At 49.9% G+C, this 23,308-nt stretch overlaps 1 protein-coding gene across 1 annotated transcript in view; it reads right to left on the bottom strand.

The window, feature by feature from the left end:
• Nucleotides 1-1,878: 1,878 nt before the first annotated feature.
• LOC144137779 (neprilysin-2-like) overlaps nucleotides 1,879-23,308 on the bottom strand; it is a 71,682-nt gene continuing 50,252 nt past the window's right edge. Inside the window, exons 5-8 of the mRNA XM_077669755.1 lie at nucleotides 17,230-17,463; nucleotides 8,931-9,061; nucleotides 7,057-7,421; nucleotides 1,879-4,169 (exon numbers count right to left, since the gene is read on the bottom strand). Of these exons, the coding sequence (XP_077525881.1) occupies nucleotides 2,354-4,169; nucleotides 7,057-7,421; nucleotides 8,931-9,061; nucleotides 17,230-17,463 (2,546 nt within the window). The 3' untranslated portion in view covers nucleotides 1,879-2,353. The remainder of the gene's footprint in view (nucleotides 4,170-7,056; nucleotides 7,422-8,930; nucleotides 9,062-17,229; nucleotides 17,464-23,308) is intronic.

Genomic DNA, 23,308 nt, shown 5'->3' with positions numbered 1-23,308 from the left:
GTTTTCAAAATACTTCTGATCGTCTCTATGCATTCGTTACAAAATTGAAAATCCATCTAAAAAAAAGCTAGTAAGTTTAGCGTACCTTCCCAACTTTTGCTTTCTCACGTAAAAGAAAAAAATTCCCCCGCATTTCCCCGAGGGGGAGAATGTGAAAGTGCGAATGCACGGTTGTCGGCCCGCTTGCGGCGCTTGCGCTCGGCCCCCGCAGCCCACCGCCTCGCCGCCTTCTCTTCCATCTCTTCCATCGGGTTTGTAGTATCACGTGTACACCACGCAGTTATCAAGCCGCTATAACGACGCTGAGTCGCCAACGCACGCCGCTGACGACGTAGTTTGAATGCGTTAAAGATATAAGGCGCGTTCTGACACCGATATCAGCGTCGCGTCCGTGGCTTATTCGGTAGAGCGTCGGGCTGCGGCCCGCAAAGTCCTCGGATCGAAACCTGGCGCCGGATGCTGTTTCTTTCTTAAATATAGAGGAGCACTGCGGACGCCCGCCGACGCCGCCGCCGGCGGTGGATGGTTTGGGGTCGCTTATAAAGAGCATTCGCTCTTAAAAAATGTGGCCGGCGATTACGATACTCCCTGATGCGATGATTTGTGCGCAGCTAAACTGAGTCTTAGGGAGCGAACGCCCATCATCGCTGAAGCATCACTCACTCGTGGGCTCTCTCGGAGGCAGCGATAGTGAGCCTCTGCGTCGGCGGCGCGAAGTGCGAAACAGGAAGAGACCGCGAACTGCGTCACAGGAAGTGAACGCACATCATCGTCGCGCGCCCGCCTCCCCCTCCCCCTTTCTCCAAGCGTCTCGTGCGGACACAGCCAGAGGGGGCTCTGACACAGCACGCTGCCTTCCCCCTTTCCCACATTTTCCTCCGCAGTTTTCTTCCTGTCGTCGCTCGCTCGGGGACAACGCCGCCGCCATGCCCGTGCCGTGGCCCTCGTCATCGCCGCCGTCAAACTGCAGTAGCGGCTGCGCACTAAAACTGGAAATAAACCGAATCCCCGACTCAACGGAGATCGTGCGGTACTAGGTGAATTGCATAGAAGGAAAAAGGCCAGTGTAAAATTGGCAACTTTAAATCAGCTTAACCCCCCTCCCTTCCCCCAGAACGGGACGGACAGACGGTGGGCGGGCGGGTCGTAAGCTCTCCTCGGGAAGCCACTCAACACATCTCGTGCGAACAGTTAGTTCGCGACTTTTTCGCGACTTGGTACAAAACCGAGTAATTCCGGTTAGTGTAGAAGTAAATATCAGCATCACAGTTACTCCGAAGTACATTTACGGTTGCGCGTCACGTCAAGTGATTCGTACAGGCAGCAATAGCGCTGTCCACGTTATACGGTGGGAAGCAAGTATACCCCCGGAAAATGTGACGGAGACAATTCCACCGCGTGAGGAAACTTGCACAGGAACGTGGGTAAACCGGAAGACCCTGATCTTCCTCAAACCGTCTTCTGTCCATGCAAGGGGCTGTGTTAAAAAAGTCGATGGCATACTGGATTCGACATTTTGGCTGAGAGATGTTAAGCCCTGTTTGTTTGGCATAAAGGAAACAAACACACGCGAAAAGGATGACGAGCGCCGTCAAACCGAAATAACAAACGTAGTAACAAGAAAACACTAAAGATGGGAAAAGAGAGCGGCATGCATACCAACGAAAAAACACTACAGGTATGCAAAGGAAGTGAAATGTTTTAAAAGCAAGTCAATTGTTTTTCTTAATCGAGACGTCTCTAGCCAAAGACTAACTACGCACGCGCTCATTTAGAGAAGGTAACAAAAAATTATAGGGAGACTTCTGAATGAAATTTATACCAAATAAAACAGTCAATAAATTCTTCACGAAAAGAAAACGTAGTTCAGTGGTACCATAAGAGCAACGAAAGAAACACCTCGCTCACAACTGCTGCACATTTACTATGTTTTGCTTGTAAAGTTCGGAAAAACGTATAATTTTTGCACTGATATAATTATGCTCTCGTGACAATCATGAACAACTGGGCAGTTCAACGGCGCAGCTGGGAGGGCATAGGGATAAATAATCCAAGCGAAAGCTCACGCGCGATTTCAAAGAAATTTAATACGAGACAGGAATAAAAATAGTGTGAGCGTCAAAAGATCATAATAATTGCATGCGCAGAACTAGGTGCGTACAAAATAAACATTAAGCTGATGCATTTTATAAAACGTCAGCGACACGTATCCCGTTTTCACGGAAACTGACAACACTTAACTATGCAGTCACAATGTCCAAACCACAACTATGCGAAGCTGTGCTGGGCTGCGCAAAACGGTACACCTGCACCGCCAGAAAATGAAAGAAATTCTAACGCCTCCGGCTGATGTCTAAACATAGATGCATCCGCGATCACTTTGGCGCCACTGGCAATCAAAAGCGTTCCCAAATTCCGAACCTTTCATCGCGAGTTGGCACATGTCCCGGGCTCCGAGCTGCTCGCAGAAGTGGCTGCAGTAGCTCACGTAGAAGGTGCGCAGGGGCGTCCACTTTTCCAGGTACGTGAGCCGAAGTGGCCCAGAGTTGACCGCCGAGACGTTCGCCATCGCGGCTACAGCAAGGTCAAGAGCGAATAGATCTCCGAGGAGCTTCTTTTCCTTCGGCGTGTGCAGCTTTGCGATCCTACATTGGAGGCGCTCTTCCCACCAGTTCATCGCCTTTCCCGTGTAACGGTCTACTGCTCTCCCATGGTCATCGATGGTCTTTATCAGCCTCCGGGAAAGCTGGAACCCCAAGCCGGCGTAGGTCATGGTGAGGGCGCCGTGCCGCAAGTATTCTGAGGGGAATATGGCGGCCAGACCGATGGACATGAGGTTGAGAGAGTAGGCGTAGAGGATTTCCTCCGCGTACCACCTCAGCTTGGCAGTCATCAGCGTCCCGTAGTGGCGCTCCGAAAAAGCCGCCCTCAGGGCTTGCCGGGATTTGAGCCAATAGTTGCAGAAGTTCTCGACCGTCGCCCGAGAAGGAAACCCGGCGTACAGGGCATCCAAGAGCGGTAAACTCCGGAATTCTTCTGGAGGCCAAAGGCCCTTGTCCGCGAGATCGACGATCTTGTCGACGGCTGCGACTTTTGTTGCGTTTGAGATGGCTTGCGACGCCTCTACTGCCTGGATAAGTTGGGTGGCGGTAGCGTTGAGTACAGAGGCTACTTTAACGCGCTCTTCACCGGTGAAGTCTTTGGCGAAGCGCTCTCCCATGTAAGCGATTCCAAACGACTCCTCTATGGCTAAGAAACAGAGAAGATAAGTTGACCGGTGTTCCTCTGCACCTCGGCTGACAACGTCGGTCGGCACAGTCGAGCCCGGGAAATCATCCAAGTTCGAACCGGCTATCCAGACGTAGCAGTAGGCGAACATCCAGCCCAGGGCATTGAGCAGCCTGTAGGGCGGAATTTCGTTAAGCAGGTCGGAAAGCTCAGTAAACTGTGCCCTGTTGAGGACCAAGAAACCATCGGAAAAAATGCTTGATCCATTTGGCAACACCGTGTGCTTGCGGAGGAGGTTCGCCCAGTCATCAGATGAGAGGCCTTGGAGCAGAGAGCCAGCTTGATGTGGTGGTACAAGAACGTCGTAGACATCTTCACTGCTAAGCGCCGACAACAACCCTTCTCGAAGAGCCGATTCGTCCCGCCGCAACTGTTCTACGGCTGCGGTATCGTTTAACGTTTTCAGCGTCCCGTCATCTGCACTACTGTCGCCCGACGCCAAGAAATGCGCGACTTCCCGTATAGCGCTCGCGTAGGTAGAATCTTGCAGCCGCGACACTTGCTCCATTCGCAGCAAAGGAACGTGACCTGGTTCACCGAGGACAACCACGCGCCTCTCGCTCCCTCCTCCACGGCTGTCGACGTGCCAGACAGAGGCGTCGAACCAGAGCGACACCTTCCAGTTGATGCTCAGGTCGAGGAGGATGTCCAGTACGCCACTAATGTTGACGCCGCTCGATGGGTCCGCCAAAGTGGGCCATTTGAGCTTTCGCTCCTTCATGAATTCCACGAGCTGGCGGGAGTCGTTCTCATTGCTCCTTCCCAGGCAAATCCCGAGGGCCTCGGAAGCCTTCCTGGCTGCTTTCGAAGTCATGTTCGCGGAGAGCATATCTTGCGCGATGCCCATGGCCCTGATGTGGCGGGTGTAATCGCGGGCCAGTCTGCGCGTGAAGTAAGAAGGCATTCGTTAGCAAAAAACTGCTACTGCGGCGTACACTAAAAGCACGCATGTCTGAAGTTGTTCGCTTGGCAAATCCCGTCATGAAAGCATAACCAACCGATATCGGAACGTTCTTACAAGTGAACAGCTTTGTAAACTGTGCGCATTTGATTCTAAACCTAATGAATTTGACGTTCGTTAATGTATGGATTTGCACGCCACCAGCCACGCTTGTGTATGGTAGCGTACAAAACCTCCCAATGGATCGGGAACGTGTAATGGCTGAATCGCGGAAAGGGTATTTGCCGATAGTAGAGTGAACAATGCCTCGTTCCAAATAAAGCGAGTATTTATTGCATGACGAGTGCTTGGAATTACTGGAGGCCTCTCCTCTGCATTTCTCTTTGCATGAGTTCCATCTCTTCAGCATGAAAACTTTTCTTTACCACGGCTGCCATGTCGGAGAGCGACCAGCGACAGCGGCCGATGACACTTGAAATGCTATTAGTTAGCGCACGAGAGAACAGGACGGAAGAAAAGCATACGACAAGCGCAAGATCCTGTTCTCTCGTTACCTCCTGTTCCGTACCATAAGCAAACAGCCCACATCTACGCTCTCACAAGGCCGCATGGATACCACTTTGGCGACAACTGCTTTTGAACAAGCGCATTCGACAAAATCAAACCCTCAGCCATATTAGCTCAAGTATCAAGACTCCACATGCATGGGGATAAAGAGCTACAATTGCATTCAAGACTTCCTGACCACCAACTGCATGTTAACCACACTCCGGAGACCTCAAGCTCCCCGAACGCAGGCTCGGCAGCATGTGTACACCACAGGGTTCGGTCATCTCGCCGTTGCTCTTCAACCTCGTCATGATCAGGGTAGCGAGGGCAGTGGCGGGGACCGGCGTACGGCACACGATCCACGCCGACATTACCCTGTGGGCGGCCGGCGGCACCGACGCCAGCATCGAGCAGCAGCTGCAAGCGGCGGTTACTGCCCTCGAGCATCACCTTGAAGGCACCGGCCTAGTGTGCTCGCTCGCCACATCCGAGCTGTTCGTCCTCACACCGCTACGACCGGTACGGAAACGCGCTCCCCTTCGAGAGTGCGATCACATCAAGATCGTGACTGCATCGGGGCAACGCATTCCCGAAGTTTCCAAGATCAGGGTCCTGGGCCTCCTGCTAAACAAGAGCGGCCGCAACGACGAGACCATCAACAAGCTTACCACCAAGGCAATGGACGCCATCCGGCTCATACACCGAGTCTCGTCGCGACAGGCGGGCATGCGTGAAGACAGCCTCGTGAGCCTCGTCCAGTCCTTCGTGATCAGTCAAATCGCATACGTTGCGGCCTACCTCAACTGGCACGTAACCAAGATTCATGGTGAAAAACAGCGCAAGGAACACAGGGGCAAAAAGAAAGAGTGGACGACGCATGCGTCGTCCACTCTTCCTTTTGGCCCTGTGTTCCTTGCGCTATTTTTTACCATGAATCTTAATCTGCACCAACTAGCCCAACTTGCCATCTTACTTTGGCACGTAACCGACAGGATGAAGATCAACACGCTGATCAGACGGGCTTACAAGACGGCGCTGGGCTTAACGGAGACCACGAGTACGACTCGGTTCCTGCAGCTCAGTGTTCATAACACCCTTGAGGAAATAGCCGAGGCGCAGCTCACCGCGCAAATGGAGCCCCTCTACACCGCAAAGACGAGCCGCAGTATCCTGGTGTCCCTAGGTTAACAACCCCGCGAGCTCCCAGCCGGCAACCGTGCAAGGTCCGCGTGGGCCCCATCCGCGAGCGCCCACATCCGCGTGGACCCCATCCCGAAGAACGTGCACCATGAGTACAACCAAGAACGGTGGCAGGCGTGGGCCAAGGCCATCACCGAGCAACACGCGTAAGACCCGCACGCCTGGTACGTAGACGCATCGGAATACCAGCGAGAAGGCTTTGCGCCGTTGCGGCGACTACCGGTACCAAGACAACGGCAGCGAGCGTGCGGTGCACAGACGCCACAGACGCCCAGGAGGCTGCCATCAGTCTGGCGATCTCCGAGAGACCGAGTGTCGCACCGTGCTCAGCGACTCGAGGAACGCCATCCGAAACTGCAAAGGGGCGAGTGTGCGCGCCGGCGGCCGCCATCATCGGCAAGCTCAAGCTCCAAGACCGCGGCAGCACCATCCATATCAAGTGGTTCCCGGCTCACGCGGGCGAGTTTGCATCCTCACCGAATCACAACGAGATGGCCCATTCGGCGGCGCGAGCGCTTTCCCTCCGCTTCCCTGATAGTGAACGTTCCGTGTGGTGATCCTAAACCAAGGACCGAATGGCCAGTTATGGTGAAGTGACTAAGTGTTATCGCCTAGCTCGACGGAAGTCGGGAGAAGGCCGTCATCCTAAGGCAGCTACAGACAGGGTCACTCCCCGCCCCGGCACTTCTGCACGTGCTACGCCCAAAACACTATCGAGTGGTGTGTGCAGTGTTTGCGCAGTGGGTCCGCTGGACCAATGGCACATCATGTGGGACTGTGCCAGGTTCCCGAACAAAGCTATCTCCAGGACATACCCGCTCGAACTTCAAAGTATACAGCGTAGTGTACAGACAAGGACACTCAACTATATGGGCCGTCCAGCAGGCCGGGCCCGGGGTGCGCTCGAAAAGCACGAGCCTCACGACCCGCCACAAACGGGCCGAACTGGGGCATTGCAAAGAAGGGCATAACCCCGGGTCGACGCTTGGCCAACGTTACGACGCTTTAAACCGTCAGTTGCCGGCATATTTAATAAAGTTATTCCTATCCTATCCTATCCTATCCTATCCTATCCAGAAACAATTCCACGACTTGAACTGTGAATACTCGTTGTCTACCTGTTCGCACGAGCCTCCCGCCACACACTTCGCAAGAGGCTTTCCCGACCGCTCGCAGATGTCGTCGCCTGGGCACCGACTCCTCCACAGACGTAGTCGTGGAAGTTGTAGCAGGGGTCTGACGACGAGTTGAGCCAGCGGAGGATATTGCGCGCGTGCTCCAGGCAGTCGTCGGTGGAGCACACCAGCCGCTGTTCGGCGTGCCGCGTCCCCTGCAGATGCACCACCGCCCACAGGAAGAGCGAGGCCACCAGGAGCACGGACGCGAACACCGCGGATCCCAGCATCCTTCGTGAAATGACGTGCTCGTCGGCTCCCGCGTTTGGCGGGTCACTTGCACCGAAGGTCTTCCGCAGGTTCCGGTTCTGCCGCCGACAGAGATAAAGACACGGTGGAGTTAGGGGCACATGGTTAAGCACATTCTGTTAGTCGTCACTGCGTTGCGCGGGCATCATTCGCTACGTCGTGGCAGCAGCGATTGCAGTTCCTCTCCGCCATGACCTCCCCGGTCTTACGTTGTTAGGCATGACAGAAAAGTGATCCTGGTTTTGAAGACAAGTGGACTTTCTGCTCTCCTAGCGAACGGCGTAGTAACTGTTCTTCGGGGAGCCTCTGGGCGGCCCGTGGAGATGCTACAATACTTATCGGCGCATGTGTCTGTAACGCACACTATGAAACGTAGAATGCATGGCACCGCACGCCATGACTAGATTACACTAGGAAAAGGCATGCGATGACGGCTCTCGAGAAAAGGACGAGGCGCCGTTAAATGAGGCACGAGGGACGCAGGCTGATGTCATTTCAAAATCTGCCCGTGCGGGAAAATGTTTTAAGCCGGGTACTGAGCCAATATTCCGGCAGTTCAGCAAGCTTTTGTCTATATCGACGATTGTAACGGTACGATCACAATTATGATCACAATTACGATCACAAACCATGGATTGTGTCGCTAGTAGAAGCATCGTTGGATATCTTTTGATACAGTATCCTAAACGAATAGTGACGTGTGCTTTGACACGTTTCCTTGACCTGCAGTGTACACATTTTTTCTTAGCTGGCTAGCTTGCTAGAACTGCTTAAGTTTTCATCCTTTGGGCAAGACTACTGCGCTCATCTATGTGCGTCCATGGAGTTCAATGAGCCGAAAAATGCTAGAGGCCACATAAACCTTCAGGAGGTGGATGAAAGCGCCACCTTGCCGCAGGTGGACGCATGGGCACAGCTGCCCTCATTGGTTAACACTGACCAACGCATTGTGTAGTTCTCGGTATTGCACAGATAATGATCAAGCTGGTTTAATTTGTACTCCTGTGGATGAAACCCTGGCATGGTACAGAGCGCTTGCCTTCCTTGGAGCGCTCCACGGAATGCGCTGCGCGTGCTACGGGAAGGCCTCCACTCCAGTTTGTTTTTTGGAGAAGTTCAGTATGGTCTGTCAGTTTCACGTTGATTCACCTTAAGCGGAGAATACACGCTAATGTGTTTGATCAACGAGGAATTCTGAATGGCAAATTGTGTTGCCTTGTGACCTAAGCTGATTGCACTGACCTATCGTTTGATAAAAGTACGAAAGGCTGCTCCTGGCACCGATGTCCTTTGCTCGCCAGTGATCATTCCACATGTGCGTTTGGTGTCGCCAAGTTGCTTCTAGTTTACCTGCGTAAACCCTGCGTTGGAACACTTTATGCGGTCGCCAAAATTGTGGTGTTATTCACGCCACTTTTCGAATTTGGTTGTGGTGTAGACAACAAAGAACAACGATAAAGGGCTAGCAGTGTAGTGATGATATCAGAGACTAGAGCTGATTAGTTCAGCATATCAACATATGGATTCCTATGGGGCTGAGCGTAAAGTTTAGAAAGTGTCTGACTTACGTCGCTCAGGCGTTCGCGGGATCTCCGACGAGTGCGGGCCACACTGTTGCTGCCGCTGGAGGGAGGCCATAGGTCGGGGGAACTCCTCCTGCTGGACGCCCTCTGTATGTTGACTGCACTGCTTTCCTTTTCTGGGTGTGGAAAAAAAAGCAGGCGCGCTCCTTTATTTTAGCCGCTCCTGAAGGGAGGCAAGAGGAGAGGCAGCATGGACACGATTGAAGACCCATGTTTAAAACGTCTGAGGCGCCTCCGGGCTCGTTTTGTAAACCTGGTGCAGACTGCAACCGAATGATAATTTTGTGGACTCTTCCAGAGGAAGCGGGAACTAAATGACCTGTGTGTTTGAAGGACGTGCCTGTTCCTTAATTCGAAGGGATCGACAACCACGACTGTAGGCGAAACGATCCACTCAGACCTCCATGGAGCGGCATGCGAACCATAATTGCAGACCGACGTGACTCTTTACCTCCCTACCTCTGCGAAGCACTGTATGTCGAAGTGAACTGAAAGACAGGTTCCCGGCGAATTTCGTCAGTTAGTAGGGCCGCTGGCTCGTTGCGACTATTTTGTCACTAATGGCGAACAAATTAAAGCCGTTCAACTCAATGTGAAAGCTGTCGGAAATGCAGAGCAGTGATTCGCCATAATGGGCTGCAACACCATTGTCCGCTTACAGCTACCACCCCATGCAGTTCAAATTTCCCGCCTTCGCAGTGCTCGGGCGCCCCCTGCCTGAAACTGCGCCAGCGGGAGTTATGGATTGCATTGAATTGGATTGGCATGGCTTGGATTGAATTGGGTTGGTTTTGGATTGAATTGGATTTGGATTGGATGATAAGCAGCAGTAAGCACGATAATCAGCTAATCATAGACAACCAGGAAAGCTAAGAATAACCAGCTAAACCTTAGGTCACGCTACGTATATCCTGGCATAGCCGCTTGGCTCCCGAAGCCCCTCGGTTACGCCGCGGCGAAGGGACCGTGACATGCTACACCGTAACGCCGTGGCGATATGCTTGGTTCCAGCGAGCGAGCCAGGACGACAAGACGAGCGCCTAAAGTGCTCTGCACTTAAAAAGAAACGCCAGCACCGAGTTATGAAGGAACTGCAGTCCAAGGAGGTTTGCGATCTTTGTTCAGACTTGTTCCTCACTTGCATCGCGTTCTTCTCGCGCAACGTTTAGCCGTCTTGTCTACACGCTTCCTGTCGGTGGTCGAGCTGCAATACCGCTGCCAGGTATCCCAGTGGTGCGTGGAACCATCTTGATCCTTGCAGTGCCATAAGTTGGTCTCACTGTTGCGGTGTCGCAATCTAAACGCACTGCAGCAAATTTAACATTACACAATGGGAGGGAACATAATGCTATTGACGATGATGATGAAACAAGAAAAAAAAAAAAAAAACGTTTCCCGTGGTCGTAATCAAACCCGGGTCCCTCACGTTACGAAGACCTCTTCTATTGGCGGTGAGCGCGACCACGGGCGGCGCTGCGAAGCGCGCCTTCGTGAAGTCGGCTTAGGGATTCTAGCATTTGTCGTCTGCTTCTATCGGGCTTGCTCTCTTAGCTGTTTCTTTGCGCTCGTTTGACCTTTGATGCTTGTCCGCACCAGATTTGCGTATGCACAACTTTTTATCGCAATAAAAGACTTAAATTCGCATACAGTAGCTCAGGGAAGGATTTAAAGTATATATAGTTTTGGATACCGCTAAGGAAGAAACATTGCCGGCGTCGCCCGTTCCCATGGCGAAGCCGGTCCTGTGCGGAGCGCGAAGAGTCGGAGCTAGGCGTCGGCTTATGTATTCAGCAATCTTTCGAACAAAGGAAACAGTCTAATAACCGACAACAGCGAAAGTGCAAGACCAAAAGAAATTCCATGCGTTATGGGCTGTCGGCTTTCGCTGTAGGCATTACGATTCCCAGTAACCGTATAAATGTTATTGCAACCTTGCCGAACGCTCGAAAGTATTGTATCGCATCACTTCACATTGTCATCGCATGCAAGTATGCCGACATGCGGCGCAAATATGTAGGTTGAGTTCCGAATAACCTACTAGCGCGTGCTGGTATTAACCAGTATGGGGGCTTATTGAGCAAAACGAGTAATATGTACGGTAAAAATACAGTAGCACTATGTTTGCTGAGACTTGGAGGGATATTTCTGTGCATGTCTTAAACCGATATTTTCCCCATATTCAGATATGCGTTATTGTAAAACTGCACTGACGAGGAGGAGGTCGGGAGGAGCAAAAAACTTTATTTTACAGTAAAATCGAGCTGGTTAGTGGGCGGGCTCCTCAGTCCAGGACAAGAGAGTAAGAATAATTTTCTTCAATTCATCGAACGTCATCCCTAGTAGGCCAGGATTTGTTCTTTACGCCTGAAGGGGAAATCTGTTTCCATTCTTGTTATACTGAAAACCGGCACGTATATTTATTACGTTCGTTAGCGAGTATATCAAGCCTTCAACACCGTACGGTGGTTATACGGTAGAATTTTGGGTCACAAAATTAAGCCGCCCTCGAGTACTGTGAACAACATTGTCGTTTCGCGGGGTGTAGCACAAATCTCCCCATTGCATTTGCATTCGAATAAACAACACACACTGGGGATATGCACGCTTTAGCACGCAGCCATAACGAAAGCCAATTTGTGAAGACAGTAGTGTATGTCTTACAGCGTGAAGAAAATATCCACACAAACTTTGTGAGCGTCCCAAACATCCCCAAACCTCCTAATAAGGCGGTCGTGACGCTGAAGAAGAATTAATGCGTTGGGCGCACAAGAAACATTCATCCGAAACAAGTCAACTACACTGAAAGAAACAGAAGACAGCCGTTTTATTTCCTGCTGTGGGATGCCCGTGATGGGGCCCGCTGCTTGGTGCGTAGCAGTAAACAGTTGAGTCTTCATAAGAGCACCTCAAAAATACTGTAGGGAAGCCTCCGCCTTTCGAACACTTATCGAGGAGCTCTGAGCAGCGAACCTTGCAAACAAGCTAGAAAGGACGAGTTACACACGAACATCTGACCGATGCTCTGAAGAAATTTGGTCTCTCGCTCCTCGTGCGTTGCAAGCTTCTGCGGGATAGAGCTTCAAATTATTTAGAGGTGCCAGAAGCTGGCAAAATACCTGAATTACTGGAAATACACGTTTTAATGCACCAAAGCATAAAAGTGGGCGGGTTCTAGCACAGGCACTGCGGCCCCTCACAAGCGGACGACAGCGGCGCGAGTGTATATATAAAAAAAAGTGCAGCGGCGCGAGTCCCTAAGCCGACGTCAGAGCCAGGGGGCGCCACTCAAAGCGCAGTGTTTTCTTTGGCTTTGGACTTTAGGTGAGTTGAAGTGGACTTTGGCAGTTTGGATTTTGGACGACGGCGATGGTCTAACGACGACTATGGGTTGGGGCGGGACGTTCAGTTTTTTCGTGAGGGTTTCGTTTGCTACCGTTCGAGTTAAACTGACTCGCAGGCAGTTTGCACTTTGATCGTTGACAGTTGGACTTAGACTCTATAAGGCGGTTTGCACTTTGATCGTTGGCACTTCGGCTTTGATTGTAGGGGCTTCGACATTGCCACTTCGCCATGTCATTTTCGCACGCAAGAATTAAAGCTTCGCGTTTCATCCATCGTCGTCGTCAGACGAGTAGTTTGTGACGTTTTTTTTTGTAAGGCCTCGCTCTTACGTCATTGTCATGGCCTACAAGTATTTTGTGCGCAGCATAGTGTTCGCACGTTGCAATGAACGCTTCTCGTGATGTTTACCCCTGTCGTCACCCGGTTTCTTTGTATGTCTCCGTGAACAAGAGACGTCGCGCCCAGCGCCCGCAAGTAGCGCACATGATTGCGGGGTGGGATTTCTGATGCGAATTATACCACGGCACTGCGGCTGTGCACCTTATCCCGAAGGCATCCCTAGGAATCGAGGTTCCTCCCAGTACTTCGACTCGCTCGCATTGCAGTCTTTTGCTGCTGCGGTTCGTATCTTGCCCAGCCGCTTCAGGCGACACTGACCCTCCGTACATCGTTGCTCTGCGTAGGCGGCGTGCCTGTACTATGTAGAAGCCACTTAACTAATTCGCGAAACGTGGATATATTGGAATATGGAGCACTGAAGGGGAATAACGAATGCGAAATGGTGCAAGGAACTTGGAAAGTGTAATATTTCCGGGCCCCACATTTCCGAACGAAGTACTTGCTGAATATACGACGCACTCTCAGGACTAGAAGTAAACCGAAAAATGGTAAGTCATTTAATTTGCTTTAAGCGTGCGCATATATATGTACAATGAAACAACAAAGGAAGCAGTGAAAGGGTATGCAGGATATTGGTGCTGTTTGAATTTCGAGAAGCCCCGAGGAAAATTTGTTTTGAGGGGAGGTTAAGAACTGTGGATCTACGCATGTCGACAGCTGAAGTGTTTAATTATCTCTACATCAAAGGCGTAGACACGCAGTGGCTGATGATGAAACATGTGAAGAACAGTCAAGCCGCAAGCACAATCAAGATAATAAAAAGGTGAAGGAGGCACAGTTGAATAAATCGAGAAAAATGGAATCCCAAACATTGTTTGAAGTGTACGTGCAGAGCAAAGAAATTGATATCAGAAATCAAAATCTCTACGATAAGTGGAAGGGCACACTGTTTTGTTTTCTGAGGCTGTATAGGGCAGCTTGCATGAGGACGAAGGGGTTTGTGGGAAAAAAAAACACCCAAAGTGACGGGGCACGCGTGGTCTCCGGACTTGGCATGCCGTGTTGAAATTCGACTTTATTCATCCAAAATCCATGTGACGAAAAAATTCACCTTTCCGAAGGCTAAAAGCAGCGCAGAGAAAGTGCACTGCAACGATCGAGAGGCGACTGAAAGAAGAGTCCACTGCCGGCTGAAAAAAGGCACAGAGGGAGGAGGGGTACGGCATAGAACAGCTACCATCTGCTATGACTCAATTTAATATGAGCGCGGCGCTAAAATCCGCACTAAAAACCAGGGTAGCGTTGCAAAAATACATTATCTTATTTGGTAAGATGAGACGTATACCCTTACACAAACGGGGTGTCACAATCAATCAATCAATCAATCAATCAATCAATCAATCAATCAATCAATCAATCAATCAATCAATCAATCAATCAATCAATCAATCAATCAATCAATCAATCCATCAATCAATCAATCAATCAATTGGCCTCTAAACCTACGTGCCTACCTACCTACCTCTAAAGCCGCTAACAGTATCGACGCAAAATAGATCTGTAAGATTTTTAATCTGCAAGGCACTTCATGCTTGTTTCAGTGCAGACAGAAACGCTCGAGGACGTGTAGGACTACAGTGACACTTTAGGAGTAATTCATGGCAGTTTTGTCTCAATGTTGTACGCGAAGTGTAACTTAGGTTAAATAATTTCGGGCGTTTATGCCGGCTCAACGAAGTCTGCGTCATCGTTCAAGCACGGGATGACAGTTAATGCACAACCATTTCATTCTATGGCAAACCAGCTATGGCGAACGAGCCCCGTGAACAAGTTGTCGGAACAAAATGTTTTTCGTTCAGGTTCAGCTCCGGAACAAAAAAAAACAAAAAAAAAACAATGGTCCGTAACGGTTCATAGACGGTCCGTGTTAGCGCGCAATAAAAAAATTGAGATTAATGAAATTATGGTAAAAAAACATTTAGAATATGAAATGATGTTAAGAAGGATTAAGTGGTGCGTATTCTTTTTTGCACAAATGTTCGTTAAATAGCTCAACTGCACACACACAAAAAATTCCGCAGAAATTCAGAGCATCGTCCAATAATGCGTAGAATTCTTATGCCACTTGTCTTGAGTGTGTTTTTTTTTCAGCCAAGTGTTATGGTTTGTCTAAATTCTGTCCTACCAATTATTTCCATTTACGCTATTATAACGATTAGAAGTGGAACTTTCGTGAAATCTGCATTATTGTAGAAATGCAGGGCGTTACATTGTTCGCCATTTCCAATATTTTTTTTATATTTCTCTTGTTTTTTGGAGTATGAAAATTTCTTTCTATCAATTTTCTTATTTACGCTAATGTAACGATTTTATGTGGAACTTCCGCGAAATCTGCATTATTGTGGAAATGCGGGTCGTTATACGATTTGCCATTTTCAATATTTTTTTTATATTTCTGTTATTTATTACTTTTTCCAAATTTTGTTAGACCAATTATCTCCATTTACGCTATTATAAAAACTACGCGTGGAACTTTTCAGAAATCTGCCTTATTGTGAAAATGCAGGGCGTTACACGTACGGTTCGCCAGTTTTCGTCATTTTGAAATATTTCTCTTATTTTTTTTGTTTTCGAAATTTCGTTCGACAAATTATCTCCATTTACGCTATTATAACGATTACAGGTGGAACTATCGCGAAATATGCATTATTGTGGAAATGCCATGCGTTGTACGTTTTGCCATTTTCCGCCATTTTTTATATTTTCTTATTTTTTAGTTATTCAAAATTTCGCGCGACCAGTTATCTCCATTTGCGCCTTTATAGTGATTACAGGTGGAACTGTCGCGATATCTGCATTTTTGTGGAAATGCAGGGCGTTACACGGTCTTGGCTGTGGGGGTGCTCGGCAAAGAATGCTACGCATTAAAAATTCTAGGACCTTTTGATGCCGCAGCTGTGAATGACGCTCCACGTTTTGACCTTGGTCCCCGGAAACTACATGCCTTCAGTCCTCAACCCGACCCCCAGGTTTGAATTTGAGACCACGTTGTAGACGAAAAATCCTGGAGCGCTATTTGAACACTCCGAGCTGCAGAAAACCAGCGTGCTGCGCGCATACGCGGTTCATTCGTCATAATGCAGCCTTGGTCAGGGGCCTGAACACTGAAATTCTTATGAATAAATTTGAGGCAATTCAAAATCCGGCTGTGCATGAAACAAATTGTAGAGAGAAGATAGCAACGGGTTAACGTATACCTCCAGCACCCCATGTATACATCCAGTAACAGCAAAAAATTTGTGAGTATTCATGGCGAACACCACTTTCGAAGCACCTTTTTCAAAAAAAAAAAACTATTATAGATATGAATTCCTTGCCCGACACTGTTCTTTTCGCCTCTTATGAAATGTTTTCCGCTGCGCTCTGGCACCACTTGCGTATAAGTGCAACATGACCCGTAGCCGTTTTCATTGTGTGCACCACTGCAGTCTGCTGTATTCGCTGCTAATTGCGGATGCTGCTGTTCATGACAAACATTGTGTTTTTTCTTCTTTATTATTATGTCGTGTTTCAAAATATTCGTATTTGTTCACGTATAACCCCCCTCTAAAACCATGGCGTAGGGCTAATATGGTTAAATAAATAAATAAATAAATAAATAAATAAATAAATAAATAAATAAATAAATAAATACCTGTACCATTTATTTAAGGCCGCTACGTGTGCATTGCAGCCAGATGCGCGAAGACCGCGCGGGGAGCTCAGCACTACACCTATCGACGCAGACGGAGGCTATGGAAACCGAAGGAGAGAATGTGAAGGCGAGGCGAAAGACAATTTTATGCCAGCAATATCCCCTCGCTTCATAGAACGTACAGTGAATCCTGGGATACCTGAACTTACCACTCAAAGCGAAAACCGAAACAATTTTTTTTTCAGTTTCGCTAGGCCTGAACAAAAAATAATAAAAAAAAATTCCCCCGCATTTCCCCGAGGGGGAGAATGTGAAAGTGCGAATGCACGGTTGTCGGCCCGCTTGCGGCGCTTGCGCTCGGCCCCCGCAGCCCACCGCCTCGCCGCCTTCTCTTCCATCTCTTCCATCGGGTTTGTAGTATCACGTGTACACCACGCAGTTATCAAGCCGCTATAACGCCGCTGAGTCGCCAACGCACGCCGCTGGCGACGTAGTTTGAATGCGTTAAAGATATAAGGCGCGTCAACACTGATATCACCGTCGCGTCCGTGGCTTGATCGGTAGAGCGTCGCGCTGCGGCCGCAAAGTCCGCGGATCGAAACCTGCCGCCGGATGCTGTTTCTTTATAGAGGAGCACTGCGGACGCCGCCGCCGGCGGTGGATGGTTTGGGGTCGCTTATAAAGAGCATTCGCTCTTAAAACCATACGTTTTCGTTACGGCCAAAAATATCTTTTTTTTTTTTTAGTTTTTCGGTTCCGCTTCTTGTTTTTTTCCGACACCCTGCCCGTGAAGCACAGATACGGAACTTTAGTTCCCCGCTCGCCATCTCCCTCACCGTCACCATCCTCACCACCGTCACCGTCACCGTCACCGTCACCGTCACGATAGCGCCCGTGTATATATCTCACCGGTCTCGTCGTCGCTCTGGGGGCTGCAGCTGTCCCCACCGTGGACGGCAGCCAAGTGCTCCATCATGGCGAGCTGCAGCTCTGGGGAGCCCGAGCTGCGGACCTTCAGGACGGGCGGGTACACGACCGCGTGCCTCACAGCGTCCGCGGAAGTGCGGCCCGATCTGCTTCCGCTTCCGGGCTGCAGGTCGGCCGCTGCCGGTGGAGACTCGCCAGCTTCGCTCGTCGGCGGGGCTGCGCGTGCAGCGAGAGAGCAGCAGCGGCGGCGGCGGCGTGAAACTTGCAGAAGCACTGAATGGTTCGTTGAGCCAAAAAGGCGGCGTCGGAAGCCGTGGAACTAAGCCTAACCCGCGTGTCTGGGAAGCCAGCACTGCCAGCAGCAACAAGCTGAGACGGAACTGCTGCGCCATGAGGTTGCGAGTGTCGCTGCACGAGGAACGTGCCAACGTGCTTCGCTGGGAATGCGCGTAAACAGGAGCTAATGGGATTTGAATTCGGCTTCACAAGCCCGCCGAGTTTCCTTTAAAATGGTTTCCTTAAAATTAAACTTTCTGGCTTCGCCATTCCGAACAGGGCACGTGGCCCGTTTTGAGATGCTTCACAAGACTCTCCGCCGCAGAGGCCGCCATGCTCCAGTATGCAGTATGTTCCTCGTTGTATAAAGAGCATCCTGCCCTATAGGGACCGGGCGGCCGTTGTATGGCACCACCGTCGTTTCAGCGAACAGCGCCGCCCGTGGCGAACCGCTCGTCAGTGGAATGCCGGTGGCGGACAGCGCAGCGTAGTTGTGCATGGCTTTCTGTCGTTTTTCTGCGGTGCGGCTTGCAAAGCGAACGTAACCCCACGTGCATTTTTCAGATCGGTAAATCTTGAGTGTGGATGTGACGTTTACGAGGCATGCCATGTGTGTTACTTACGCCCATACTCAGTATTTACAAATAGCAGACGACGCTCAATGCGCCAAGCTGGAAGTCAAGCTGGAAGTGAAAGTTCGTTGCTTCATGCAATTTTTTCATGCCTGCATGCAGTTTCGCGAATCGAGGAGTATATTGCCGCTGAATGCTCCCTCAAAGCCGGTGTGTGCAACCGATCTAGGAATGCTACGGCGCTGGCCTTTGGCAGTTGATGACGAAACGGCGCCGACGTCGTGCACAAGCGAAAGACAAAGTTGGAGGGTGTCTTCGAAGATTTACCTCAAAACAGAAATTGTGACGGACGACGCTTCCGTATCTTCATTACCTACGGCTGAAACGTGTTTAATTTCACAGAAGTGCTCTTGCAGTCATCGGGAATCGTTGATAGAATAAATACCGCATGATAGTAGAATGTTATTGCTTGTCGTAGAGAAGCATTGCTTTACAAGAATTGCAATGGTTGCTGGCTAGTTGGTAAATGGTTCTTCCAAAAACCAATTCCTGCGTGACTGAAGGACGCAAGTCAGGAGGGTGCCCGAAACCTGTACTCAGCTTCACAACTGAATGCTGCGGTCGGTTTACAAGCTGCCGCCTACGCTTGAAAAATCATGCACACCTCCGTCTAACGACGATGATGGTTTATCGCAAAGCTCTATCGTATGGGTTTCCTTGGTTGCCTTCTGGATTTAAACTTTGACTAGTTAAGCGTCGAATTTGACCAGCACGCAGTTTGGTCTTTTGATCGCAGCGTCTTTGACTGACCATTTCCCATTCGATTTCGCACGAAGAAAGCTTTGTGTTCAACCATCATAATCATTAGACGGAGGGCTAGGTGATTTTTCTGTTTAATTTTGAACTTCCATGCCCCCTCTCCAAATCTAAACTTTTTCTAGCGTGTCGGAAATGTGTCTGGGGTGGAGGACTCGGGCTCATGCACCCATATTTGAGGCAACTAATCGCGCGTTTTTGGTGTCTTCACCAGGCATTACACGATTTTTTTAGGTACTCTGTAAAGAATACTTCAGCATGAAAAAACACCGGCTGACGTTAACACTGCCACATTTTTTAACTATCGGTGCCAGCCTTTATTCTACGCAGGGGGTAAAACGGGAAGGGGAGGAGGGGTGGTTTGTAGCTTGGGCTGTTGAGTTGGTGAACAACTTTGGCTCTTGATAAAATGACCACCACAAACGTGGGATTTCCACTTCGGCTTTCAGGCTCCCATGCTGTCACAGTGTCGCCCACCAAAACCGAAGGCACAAAGCTCACGGTTACAGAAAGTGTAAACTACCGCAACATTTCTACGGCTACAAGGTAATCAATCTCGTATGAAGGTGCCTTTCTATTTAAAGCACACGTATCGAGGTATCCCAGCGCTAAGGCTGGCGCTGAAACCGTAGTCATTGAAACCAGTGAAGATAATTTAAAGTGGCAGAAATGAATAATAATATTGCTAAAAGCTTTATTCCTACACAGATCGCGCGGAGCCAGGCGCAGAGCGCTGCAAAAAGCGCTCGTGTTAATGTAGCCCATTCCGAACCTTACAAGCATCCAATAAGTTTGCGTAGCCGTTAGTGCATTTAAGAAGAAAATAATACTACTAATAGTAGTTTTATTCGTACTCAGAACGGGTACGTGTAGCCAAGCGCAGATCGCTGCAAAAAGTGCTCATGCCATTGCAGCCGATACCCAACTTTAGATGCGTCTGACAAGCTTACGTAGTCATTACTGCATCTAAGAACCCAACACATCTGTTTAGACTTCGTTTTATCTCACGTGTCTGCTCACAACGCCACCAAAACATACAAAGCACCGAAGCAAACACGACAAAAACAACGGGAGGCTGTGTAGTCCAATGCACCGGCTCATTCCACTGACGAGGGGAGCGCCGAGTGGTGGCGCCACCCGTCCAGCTGCCCGGTCCCTATACTGTCACGGGCCCTTGTCACGGAATGGAACTCAACGACGGAGCCAAGATTAGCTGAGTGTCCTGCGATCTGCGAAGGACGTTCGCAGCTCTGTCGGCCTATGTTCGTACTTCCGCCGTTTCATCGAGAATTTTGCGGCGATAGCCCGACCGGTCACGGATCTTCCGAAGACCGATACCTCGTTCTCGTGTGGCCCAGCGTAAGACACCGCCTTTGCCACTCTCATTGACAGCCCGACCCACTGTCCTATATTGGCCCAATTCGATGATTCGGGAGCTCCCCCCGAAGTTCGCACTGACGCAAGTGGCCATGGTATATAGGAGCGGTATATGGTCCAGCAATAGGCCGGTCGCACTATATGGAGTGACAGCGCCTTTTGAGCCCTGCCGAACGCAATTACTCAATCACTGAGCGCGAATGCCTCGCACTTGTTGCGCTATAAGCAAGTTCCGCCCTCACCTGTACGGCAAATCATTTGCTGTAGTTACGGATCACCATGCCCTATGCTGGCTTTTCTCTCTAAAGGACCCCACCGGACGACTGTCGTTGGGCATTACGACTCCAGGAATATGACTATTCGGTCGTCTACAGGTCTGGTTGAATGCACAGTGACGCGGACTGTCTGTCTCGTCATCCTGTGGACCCACCTGACCCTACAGGCAATGACTACGACCCTTGCGTATTCGCTGTGTCGGACTTGCTCAACATTGCTTATCACCGCCGTGCACATGGTCCGTCGCTTTGCCAAATCATCGACCGTCATCGACCGTCTCCGAGCCAGCCGACCCCTCTATGCGTGCATTTATGCTCCGTGATGGTGTTCTGTTCCGCCGAAACTTTCGCGAAGACTGACCTTATGAGCCTCTCGCTGTGCTTCAGCATCTCGCGATGCGTCCTTCGCGAGCTTCACGACGCACCTACTGGTCACCTCCGCGTGGCTCGGAGTTACGACTGCGTGCGTCGGCGCTTTTACTGCGCTTTTTAAAAACTGGCCGGGACTTTACCGGCCCGTGCGCCGATACGTCACGGCTTGTGACCTTTGCCAAAACCGAAAAACGCCTCGTTTGCTTCCCGTAGGCACCCTTCAGCCAATCGACGTCCCCCCGGAACAATTCTTCCATGTAGGATTGTACCTTCTCGGGCCTTTCTCCTTGTCCCAGTCGGGAAACTTTGTGGATTGCTGACGCCACCGATTATACAACGCGTTAGCTATTGGCGGTGAGATGTTTGAGTGGCGCCCCCTGGCTCTGACGTCGGCTTAGGGACTCGCACCGCTGTCGTCTGCTACACTACGCTTGTGAGGGGCCACAGTGCCTGCGATAGAAATAGCCCGCTTTGATGCTGTGACGCATTAAAAAGCGTATTTCCAGTAATGAAGTCACTTTGCCAGCATCTGACACCTCTGAATAATTTCAAGCTACATGTATCCCGCACAAGCATGCAACACACGAGGAGAAAGAGAACAATTTTCTTCAGAGCATCGGTCAAATGATCACGTGTAAATCGTCCTTTCTAGCTTATTTGCGAGGTTCAGTGCTCAGAGCTCCTGGATAAGTATCCAAATGCGTAGTAGGCTTCCATAAAGTATTTTTGAGATGCTCTTATAAAGATTAAACAGTCTAATGCTACGCACCAAGCAGCGGGCCCCTACACGCGCATGACACAGCGGGAAATAAAACGGTTGTCTTCTCTTTGTTTTCTTCTTGTTGACCTGTATCAGATGATTGCTTTTTCTGCGCCCAACGCACTAAGTTTTCTGCACCGTCACAAACGTCGTATAAGGAAGGTTAGGGGTGTTTGGTAGGCTCACAACGTTGGTGTGGACATTTTCTTAAGGCTGTAAGGCATACAGTGTCTCCTCCACAAAGTGGCTTTCGTAATGGCTGCGTGGAAGAAGGTACATATACGCAGCGTGAGTTGTTTATTCACATGTAGAATGCAATGAAAAGGCTTTTGCTACGCCACTGCGAAACGGCGAAGACAACATTGCCCAGAGTGCTCGAAGGCGGCTTTTGTGCCCCGAATTTCTATCGAAACCATCATTATCGTAACGAACTGACTCTTAACCCGCACAGTTAGGACATGATATATTACGGTGCTGAAGGCATGATATTCTCGCTAACGACCCGCCGCGGTGGCCAGTGGCTAAGGCGTTGCGCTGCTGAGCACGAGGTCGCGGGTTCGATTCCCGGCCGCGGCGGCCGCTTTTCTGATGGAGGCAAAAAGCAAAAACGCCCGTGTGTACGAGATTTCGGCGCACGTTAAAGATCTCCAGCTGGTCCAGGTGGTCAAGTTAAAATTAATCTGGAGCCCTCCACTACGGGGCACCTCATCGCCTGCATTGCGTCGGCGCGTTAAACCCCACAACCAATCAATTCTCGCTAACGAATGGGATGAATAGTATACGTGCAGGTTTCCAGTACAACAAGAATCGAAACTGATGAATATATGCGCAAGCAGTCTTTATTGTATTCAAAGCCTTTCGAGCATAAAGAACAAATCCTGGCCTACTCGGGATGGCGTTCTATAAGTTGAAGACAAGAACTCGTACTCTCTTGTCCTGGACTGAGGACCCCGCCCACTAACCAGCTGGGTTTCACAGATAAATAAAGTTTTATCCTACTCCCCCGCTTATGTGCAGTTTACTGTAACGATATCTGAATATTGTGAAGACACTGCTGTGGGAAATGTACCGAAATATGCCTCCAGGTCTGAATGAGCATAGTGTACTGTATTTTTACCGTACACGTGACTCGTTTTGGTCAGTAAGGCTCCGTACTGGTTAAAACCCTGATATAAAACCAGCACACGCCAATATACACAGTAGGTTATTTGGAACTCAGCCTACATTTTTTGCTGCTTATAGTGCATGTCGGCTCACTTTCGTGCAATGGCAACGAAAAGTGATGTGATGCAATACTTTTGAACATTCGGCAAAGTTGCAAAAACTCTTTTACCTTACATACGATTATCGAGAATTGTAATGGCTTCTGCCGAAGCCGACAGTCCCGAAGGCTTGGGAATTTGTTTTGGTACTGCATTTTCGCAGTTGTCGGTTATTGGCAGCTCGCTGTTCCATTTGTTCCAAAGATTGCTGGATACAGGAGCTGAGCTCCGACTCTTCGCGCTCCGCACAGGACCGGCCTCGCCATGGGAATGGGCGACGCCGGAAATGTTTCTACCGGAGCGGTATTTAAAACATACTCTAGATCCCGCGGTGACAAGTGTGTGGCGCCC

The sequence above is a fragment of the Haemaphysalis longicornis genome, unplaced genomic scaffold (genome assembly GCF_048455015.1).
Source record: "Haemaphysalis longicornis isolate Haplotype H1 unplaced genomic scaffold, Haemaphysalis longicornis Haplotype H1 scaffold_5, whole genome shotgun sequence".
NCBI classification, from domain to species: domain Eukaryota; kingdom Metazoa; phylum Arthropoda; class Arachnida; order Ixodida; family Ixodidae; genus Haemaphysalis; species Haemaphysalis longicornis.
The sequence above is the reverse complement of the archived record's forward strand: the minus strand, read 5'-3'. Positions and strand labels throughout refer to the sequence as shown.